General features: G+C 43.7%; 1 protein-coding gene across 5 annotated transcripts in view; it reads right to left on the bottom strand.

Annotated features, from left to right (window-relative positions):
- Positions 1–9,925, bottom strand: part of wu:fi75a02 — an 80,598-nt gene that overhangs the window by 12,109 nt on the left and 58,564 nt on the right. For 4 of the 5 annotated variants that reach the window (XM_043716103.1, XM_043716106.1, XM_043716104.1 and 1 more), the window contains one exon: positions 2,968–3,054. The exons of the other annotated variant lie outside the window; for it this stretch is intronic. In XM_043716103.1, coding sequence (XP_043572038.1) covers positions 2,968–3,054 — 87 coding nt within the window. The remainder of the gene's footprint in view (positions 1–2,967; positions 3,055–9,925) is intronic. 5 annotated transcript variants of the gene reach the window in all.

Below are 9,925 nucleotides of genomic sequence, written 5' to 3'. Positions count from 1 at the left end.
AAGGCCTAGCACTCTTAACCTATCCTCGTACGACCTATTCTCCATTCCAAGCTTCCACATCTTTCCTAAAGTGAGGCGACCAGAACTGCATGCAGTACTCCAAATGTGGCCTAACCAAAGTCCTGTATAGTTGCAACATCACTTCACGACTCTTGATTCAATCCCTCTGCTAATGAACGCTGATACACCATAGGCCTTCTTACAAGCTCTCTCCACCTGAGTGGCAACTTTCAAAGATCTATGAACATAGACCCCAAGATCCCTCTGCTCCTCCACCTTACTAAGAACCCTACCGTTAACCCTGTATTCCGCATTCTTATTTGTCCTTCCAAAATGGACAAGCTCACACTTGACAGGGTTGAACTCCATCTGCCATTCCTCAGCCCAGCTCTGCATTATATCTAAGCCCCATAGCAACTGCACACCTGTACTGAGAAACCAGTGTTCCATAATAACTGCACACCTGTACTGAGAACCAGTGTCCCTTGGCAACTGCACACTTGTACTGAAAAACCAGTGTTCCATAGTAACTGCACACCTGTACCGAGAAACCAGTGTTCCATAGTAACTGCACACGTGTACTGAGAAAGCAGTGTTCCATAGTAACTGCACACCTGTACCGAGAAACCAGTGTTCCATAGTAACCGCACACCTGTACTGAGAAAGCAGTGTTCCATAGTAACTGCACACCTGTACTGAGAGACCAGTGTTCCATAGTAACCGCACACCTGTACTGAGAACCAGTGTTCCATAGTAACTGCACACCTGTACTGAGAAACCAGTGTTCCATAGTAACCGCACACCTGTACCGAGAAACCAGTGTTGCACAGTAACTGCACACCTGTACTGAGAAACCAGTGTTGCATAGTAACTGCACACCTGTACTGAGAACCAGTGTTCCATAGTAACCGCACACCTGTACTGAGAAACCAGTATTCCATAGTAACCACACACCTGTACCGAGAAACCAGTGTTGCATAGTAACTCTGTACTGAGAAACCAGTGTCACATAGCAACTGCACACCTGTACTGAGAAACCAGTGTCACATAGCAACTGCACACCTGTACTGAGAAACCAGTGTCACATAGCAACTGCACACCTGTACTGAGAAACCAGTGTTCCAAAGCAACTGCTCACCTGTACTGAGAAACCAGTGTTCCATAGTAACTGCACACCTGAAGTAAGAGACCAGTGTCACATAGCAACTGCACACCTGTACTGAGAACCAGTGTTCCATAGTAACCGCACATCTGTCCTGAGAACCAGTGTTCCATAGTAACTGTACACCTGTACTGAGAAACCTGTGATCCATAGCAACTGCTCACCTGTACTGAGAAACCAGTGTTCCATAGTAACTGCACACCTGTACTGAGAACCAGTGTCCCTTGGCAACTGCACACCTGTACTGAGAACCAGTGTTCCATAGTAACCACACACCTGTACTGAGAACCAGTGTTCCACAGTAACTGCACACCTGTACTGAGAAACCAGTGTTCCATAGTAAGCACACACCTGTACTGAGAACCAGTGTTCCATAGTAACCGCACAGCTGTACTGAGAACGTGTTCCATAGTAACCGCACACCTGTACTGAGAGTCAGTGTTCCATAGTAACTGCACACCTGTACTGAGAAACCAGTCTTCCATAGTAACTGCACACCTGTACTGAGAAACCAGTGTTCCATAGTAAGCACACACCTGTACTGAGAACCAGTGTTCCATAGCAACCGCATACCTGTACCGAGAAATCAGCATTCCATAGTAAGCACACACCTGTACTGAGAACCAGTGTTCCACAGTAACTGCACATCTGTACTAAGAGACCAGTGTTCCATAGTAACCGCACACCTGTACTGAGAAACCAGTGTTCCATAATATGCACACACCTGTACTGAGAGACCATCGTTCCATAGCAACCGCACACCTGTACCAAGAAATCAGCGTTCCATAGTAAGCACACACCTGTACTGAGAACCAGTGTTCCACAGTAACTGCACACCTGTATTAAGAGACCAGTGTTCCATAGTAACCGCATACCTGTACTGAGAGTCAGTGTTCCATAGTAACCGCACAGCTGTACTGAGAACGTGTTCCATAGTAACCGCACATCTGTACTGAGAACCAGTGTTCCATAGTAACTGTACACCTGTACTGAGAACCAGTGTCAGTGTTCTATAGTAACTGCACACCTGTACTGAGAAACCAGTGTTCTATAGTAACTGCACACCTGTACTGAGAAACCAGTGTTCTATAGTAACTGCACACCTGTACTGAGAAACCAGTGTTCTATAGTAACTGCACACCTGTACTGAGAAACCAGTGTTCTATAGTAACTGCACACCTGTACTGAGAAACCAGTGTTCTATAGTAACTGCACACCTGTACTGAGAAACCAGTGTTCTATAGTAACTGCACACCTGTACTGAGAAACCAGTGTTCTATAGTAACTGCACACCTGTACTGAGAAACCAGTGTTCTATAGTAACTGCACACCTGTACTGAGAAACCAGTGTTCTATAGTAACTGCACACCTGTACTGAGAAACCAGTGTTCTATAGTAACTGCACACCTGTACTGAGAAACCAGTGTTCTATAGTAACTGCACACCTGTACTGAGAAACCAGTGTTCTATAGTAACTGCACACCTGTACTGAGAAACCAGTGTTCTATAGTAACTGCACACCTGTACTGAGAAACCAGTGTTCTATAGTAACTGCACACCTGTACTGAGAAACCAGTGTTCCATAGTAACTGCACACCTGTACTGAGAAACCAGTGTTCTATAGTAACTGCACACCTGTACTGAGAAACCAGTGTTCCATAGTAACTGCACACCTGTACTGAGAAACCAGTGTTCTATAGTAACGGCACACCTGTACTGAGAGACCAGTGTTCCATAGTAACTGCACACCTGTACTGAGAAACCAGCATCCTGCTGTCACCGATACAAGCTGTTCTGACACTTACATTCTCTTATTGGTCTGCAGAATTAGCAAGGACTTGGCTTCACTCATATTGGCTCCATTTCCAGCGATGATATTGGACGGATGGAAACTGAATAAACAAAGAGAAACTCAGTGTGTTGATAAGTGAATCCTTCAAAAAGACGTGCAAGGGTTTTTGTGTGTGATGGTGGGGTGGTTGAAAGGCAGGAAAACCGCTGATGTGAGAGATAAAAGACTGTTGCATCATGAAAAGACACACAATGTTGGAAAACAGTTACAAAGGGTAAATCCCTCAACATTGCAAAATCTAGAATTGGAACATAACAGCTAAGGATTTTAACTTCAGTCCGCAGCACGCCAATTTCAGAAAGTTTGAAGTGAAGAATGTTGCAGGTGGTCTTCTGTCAGAGATATTTACGCTCAGGTCTGAACAGAACCTGAACATTCATTGCACTCCATTGACATGTACACTTGATTTCTGCCAAGACAAGCACCAATCATCTTCTGCGCTGTTTTGTTAATTACTAAATCAAATGCTATTTCCCAGTGAAAGGAGTCAAAGGGACAGAAAGCTGTGCACATACCTCGCTGCTCAGAGGAAGGGGTTTCTTACTTGGTGCTAAGGTACACAGAGGCTGTTAACTGGTAATGGGGGGTGAGGAGATCCAGGTTTGGTGATCAGTGGGGGGTCAGTGACAGGGAAGGAGGCTGGAGGGAGGTGACCCTGTTAAGGTGATGTCAACAGCTGAATCCTCACAGTTGGCAATCAATGGCTTTATTGCATTAGACCAAAAAGGTGTGAGAGATTGGGAAGGGAAATGGCTTATTGGCATTTGTGGCAGGTGGATTAGTACAGAAGAACAAAGATATCTTGCTACAACTGAATAGGGCCTTGTTGAGATGACATCCGCAATGCAGGGCACAGTTTCAATCGGATGAATGGACTTGCTTTGGATGTGGTACTGCAAAGATTCACCGGATTAGCCCCTGGGATGAAGGGATTTCCTTACAGGAAACTCAAGAAATTGGGATTTTACTCTCTGGAGTTTAGTAAAGTGAAGATCTTACTGAGATCTCCCAAATCACTGAGCTTGCTTCCCCCAGGCTGGGGAGTCTAGTGCTGAAAGGGGACCACCATTTCGGACTCAGTTAAAGAATCTTTTGTGAACTGTGAAGAATTGCTGTGAATCTTTGGAATGAAAATAATGAAGGGCATCAATAAGATGAGGGTGGGGGTGTCCAAAACTAGAGGGCATATATTCAAGGTGAGAGGGGAAAGATTTAAAGGGACCTGAGGGGCAGCTTTTTCATGCAGAGGGTGGTTTGTATTTGGAATGAATTGCCAGAGGAAGTGGTGGAAGGAGATGCAATGACAACATTTAAAAGACATTTGGACAGGCACACGAATAGTAAAGGTTTAGAGTGATATGGGCCAAACACAGGCAAATGGGAATAATTTAGTTTGGGAAACTTGGTCGGCACGGACTAGTCAGACCAAAGGGTCTGTTTCCGTGCTGTATGACTCTCTGCCCTGGAGAGCTCCATTGAACATACTTTTAAAAATCTGTCAGCTTGATTCAGCCTTGCGTCTTATGAATTCACAGGAAATGGTGGTCAGACAGGAAAATAACGCAAGGTCGATGATCAGCTACGACCACAGAACAGTAGATAATGCTGGATGGACCGAATGGCGTACTCCTGCATTTTACCTTCTTATGAAAGGAATAAAGTGGGTCACAAATGAATCTTTCACTAGAAAATCATGGAATAACAATAGCCTGAAAAGTAATGAGGTGAGAATAAAGATCAGATCGCTAGGTACCATGAATGGTCAGGGACCAGACAGTTGGGAAATTGCTCGAGGTTCAGTCCCTGTTCTGCCATTCAACGAGATCGTGGCTGACCTGTAACAATTCCACACCTCAAAACCAAGGATAAACAAAACGCCTCAGTTTTGAAAACAGCAGAAAGATAATCAAATTAATTTGCCCCTACTGCAACAGTATGTTAAACAAAACTGGGGAACTGGGGATGGTAACTCTCAAAAGGCCTCTTGAAGAATTGGACCGATATTTCAATATTACAGGATATAACGTATTTGGAAACTATATGGAAGTAATGCAGGGTTACTACAGTCAGGTAAAAATGGCAATTGGAAAATAAATGATCAAAGTGACATTAAGACACAAACTATCTCTAGGCATTAAGACATGGATAAAAAGGAATCGATCATGCTAATCATTTCTGGTCTCCTTCCTATCGGAAAGATGTGAAACTTGAAAGGGTTCAGAAAAGATTTACAAGGATGTTGCCAGGGTTGGAGGATCTGAGCTATATGGAGAGGCTGAACAGGCTGGGGCTGTTTTCCCTGGAGCGTCGGAGGCTGAGGGGTGACCTTATAGAGGTTTATAAAATTATGAGGGGCATGGACAGGGTAAATAGGCAAAGTCTTTTCCCTGGGGTCGGGCATACGTTTAGGGTGAGAGGGGAAAGATATAAAAGAGACCGAAGGGGCAATATTTTCACACATAGAGTGAATGAGCTGCCAGAGGAAGTGGTGGAGGCTGGTATAATTGCAACATTTAAGAGGCATTTGGATGGGTATATGAATAGGAAAGATTTGGAGGGATATGGGCTGGGTGCTGGCAGGTGGGACTAGATTGGGTTGGGATATCTGGTCGGTATGGACGGGTTGGACCGAAGGGTCTGTTTTCATGTTGTACATCTCTATGACTCTATGACTGCACCCAAATAACAGAGGGAAATGATATAGGCAAACTAATAAAATGAGAAAAAGACATTGACATTAATTATGAGAGATATCAACTAGCCTAAACCAAACTTTTAAGAATTGTGGAAAGGGAGATAGGTTTTTAAAGAATGTGTACTGGCCTCCTTTCTTACCCAGTATAAAAGGCACAAGGACAGTGCAATCACTGTTGGAAACAAGCAGAGCAGGTCAGAGAAATAAACATGGGGGACCGGCCAGGCATTAGCAACCACAAAGTAAGATATGAGCTGGTGACTGAGACAAATATAAGTGATAGATTATGTCAACAGATTGAAGAAGAAAGCAATTATAAAGTGAATGAGAATGGAAATAGTGAAGGAAATAAGAAAAATAAATTGACAAAGGCCATTAGAAATGAAAAGGTCAAGAAAGCATGAAAATATATTCATCTAAAAACATAAAAATACCCTATAACTTAAAACTTAAAATATTTAGGGAGCACATTTAATGTGATAAAATATCCCAAAGTGCTACACAGAAGGATTACCAAACACAGTATGAGATCCAACCATACGAGGAGATATTATGAAAGCACAGGACTGCTAGATAAAATGACCGAAAGCTTGGTTAAAGTTAGGTTTTAAAGAATATTTTCAAGAGACTAAGTGATATAAAGATGCAGAGAAGGGAATTCTAGAGCTTGGAGTCTGAGGCAAGGTCAATAGACGAGTGTTTAAAGAAAGGGGATCATAGAATCCTGGCAGTGTGGAAGCAGGCCATTTGATCCCTTACATCCACACTGACCCTCCAAAGAGGATCCCACCCAGACCCACTCCCCCTACCCTATCCCTGTAACCCTGCATTTCCCATGGCTAATCCATCTATCTTGTGCACTAGGACTGTATCCCTAGACACTAGGGGCAATCCATCTAAGCTGCACATCTTTGGACTATGGGAGGAAACCCATGCAGACACAGGGAGAATATGCAAACGCCAACACAGACAGTCCCCCGAAGCTGGACTCAAACCCGGGTCCCTGTCGCTGTGAGGTAGCCGTGCTAACCACTGAGCCACTGTGCTGTGCCGCACAATATGAAAGAAGCACAAATAACGTTTGAGGGTTGTCGGGCCAGAGGTCACTACAGAGGTGTGGAGAGGGCGAGGCCATGGACGGCTCTGAAAACAAGGAAACATGTTTCAGGTCAGTGAGCATGGGGGAGGATGGCGAGGTGAAACAAACAGTTCTTGCTGACAGTTAAGACATGAGACAGGAGAGCTCTGGGCTAGGTCAGGTTTACTGAGTTCAGAAAGTGCGGGGGCAGCTGCCAGGGTGCTGCAACAGCTACATCTAAAGGTAACAAAGGCATCAATGAGGGTTTCAATAGCACAGCAGTGAAGACTGGGTGAATCAAAGGAGGTGGAAATAATCAGTCGAAAAGGAGGCACGAACTTCAGATCACATGACAATCTCGCACTCACATGGGACACCAAGTTATAAACAGTCTGGTTTCGTCCCAGATCATTGCCAGGGTGAGGGATGGGGTCAGTTTCTCGGGATGAAAGCAATGGCTTCGGTCATCCCAACATTGAATGGGGGGGGGTGGATGGACATTATGGCTCATTCAGCACTGGATATTGGACATACAGCTGGATAACCGAGCAGCTGCAGAGTTGTTGGAAGAGTTGGTGGTGAGGTCAAGCAGGTTACTGGCAGTGGGTGTGTAAATTGACCTTTCACCTTCGGACGATGTCGTTGGGGGTCAACACAATGAGGAGTAAGAATGAAATGCCGGGGTTGAGTAGAGATACTGATAATCACTCCGTCTTAAGATTGCGTGTTAATTATTGGACAGTAAAAGAACAAAAAAACCAGAAAGTTCGGAAGGAAGCCAGTGAAAGGTCAAAAATACAAAGGAAATAATAAAAAGTATTGTCCAGACACAAACAGGAATATTCAGATATGGACAGTGCCTCGAAAGACAAACTCTCAGATAACAGCAGCAAAATTAGAAAAATATTGCCTGATCATTTCATCTCAGCATCCACAGAGGAAACATGACGTTAGCAGAGACTTGAAAGGTTATTCAAGTGATAATGACAAGTGATGAAGGTGACATGATGAGCCAGAAACTGGAAAAGATAAAGCCCCTGTTTTTTAAAAAAAAATGCATCAAGGTGATTAGGGGGACAGAGGCGTTAAAATGTACCAATTAGAAAAGTGGTATATAGCTAAAATTATGGCTACTTTCCAAAAGAATAAACACAGGAAACATACAAACTGATCATCGTCATGGTGATCAGAGGAAGAATGATGGAATCTTGATTCCAAAAGAAAAAAAAAGGCAAGTTCAAAAATACTGCCAGGGATTGAAAAAAACATAAGTCTTGACTTTCCGTGTTGAATTCTGTGAAGTAACAGAGAACATAAAGGTAATGCGGTGGATGGAATATATACAAACTTTTAAAAGACCTTCAATAGGTATCTGAAGGAGACCTATGAGTAAGGTCAGAGCATGTGAAGGCAACAGGGCAAGTCGCAAAAGGACATGAGAGTCAAGGTGAGAGGTCATTGCTGCTGGGACAGAGGTCAGAGAATTCTGATTGGTTTTGCTGCCAGTGGTTGATGAATAGGTTTATCCACTTTCAGTTTTGAACTCAGCGGAAATAACTCGAGTTTCAGAAAAGCTGCATTTGGGTATTGACCTTTGGGTAATGTTGTCAGAAATGTGCTCGAGAGCTTTTATACTGTTGCATACTCTTACCTCTATCCATAAGAATGTGAGAAATTACGAAATGAGAAAAGGTCGAGAGATAGCTCATCAACAAACCACAAATAAATATCCCTTGTTATGGGGAACTACAGTTTACTGCTTTAATAAGTGAGAAAACTGGAAATACAATTCCAGAAATTGCAGCTGACCAAACATTTTGTGGTGCTGCTGATGCTGAGCAAGACTGGCACTAGTACGGTTTGCCAAACTGGAGAACAAAGAGACACGTTTCTAAAGTCAGCATTGTTGGAGCAGGGGTCAATGTAGGTCAGCGGGTTTAGGGGTGAACAGGTGAGAACTTTAAACGAGTTCCACCTTATACTGACTTCAAGGTGGGAGGCTGGTCAGGAGGACATTGGAACAGCTGGGCCGAGAGATAGGAAAGGTGCAAATGAGGGAGTCAGCCCCAGGTAAGTCAGGGACTGGAGCTGAGATGGAGAATGAGAGAGAGAGAGAGAGAGAGAGTGAGAGTGTGTGTGAGTGGAGTCAGATGCACAGGTTACACCCAGGTTAGCGACAGATCTGACATGGTACAATCTTTGCGAGCGTCAGCTGTGGTGAAGCCACAGATAGCAGGCACACGAAAACTCCAAAACTTGAAAAAAACTGCAAACCTATTGTAAAAGAAAAGAGAGAAAAAGGAAAGAGAATGTCCCAAACAAAATCTGACTGAAGGAGCAAGCTGTTTCAGATCAGCATCTGTATGTATGGAATAAACTGTGAGCATTCCTTACATTCTGCAATGTAATTTTACAGAAAAAAAATTTGATCAGGAGGAAATTATGGCACTAATGTGCCATGATAGTATATTTGTCATTAACCTGATCAGAGATGTTATGGTGTACACCAAAACAGGTGGGGCTTGAATGCGACGTTTCTAGCCCACAGACAGGGACACATCCACCATACCACAAAGCCCTCTCTAAGTACAGTCGGTTCTGATATAATGTGATTGTGCGAGACAAGAAAATTGCTCAGGGGCTGAGCAATTTAAAATAATGGGGCTGGAATCACGTTATAGCCAATCCAGGTAAGGAAAGTGTGCGTTCCACAAATAACGGTCCAAATTCTTCAATCGCATTAAAGCCAATTCGCGTTGAAAAAACACGCAATATGGAAGAACCGACTCCATATTACAAACTTTATAAAAATGGCTAATCTGATCTTTTCAAAATATATGATGCAGCATCCGACAAAGTGGCTCCCTCGAATCACTCAGCTCACTGCTGTCAGAAAGGCAGAGACATCTGGAATTAACTGAAGCCTTGGATAATCAGGGGGGGCACCATCGAAGGTGTGAGAATTCAAAGCTTCTGAGGGAAAACACAACAAGAGCCTCCCAACCCGCACAGGGAATTCCAACATTATTACCTTTGCTTTGTGGGGCAACGGTAAACTTAACCTTGATCTGTATAACACTCTGTAAAATACAATTTTACAGCAGAATACCAAGGAGGAAACGGAGGCAATATCAGAGG

This window comes from Chiloscyllium plagiosum, chromosome 25 (genome assembly GCF_004010195.1).
Source record: "Chiloscyllium plagiosum isolate BGI_BamShark_2017 chromosome 25, ASM401019v2, whole genome shotgun sequence".
Classification (NCBI taxonomy): Eukaryota; Metazoa; Chordata; class Chondrichthyes; order Orectolobiformes; family Hemiscylliidae; genus Chiloscyllium; species Chiloscyllium plagiosum.
The sequence above is the reverse complement of the archived record's forward strand: the minus strand, read 5'-3'. Positions and strand labels throughout refer to the sequence as shown.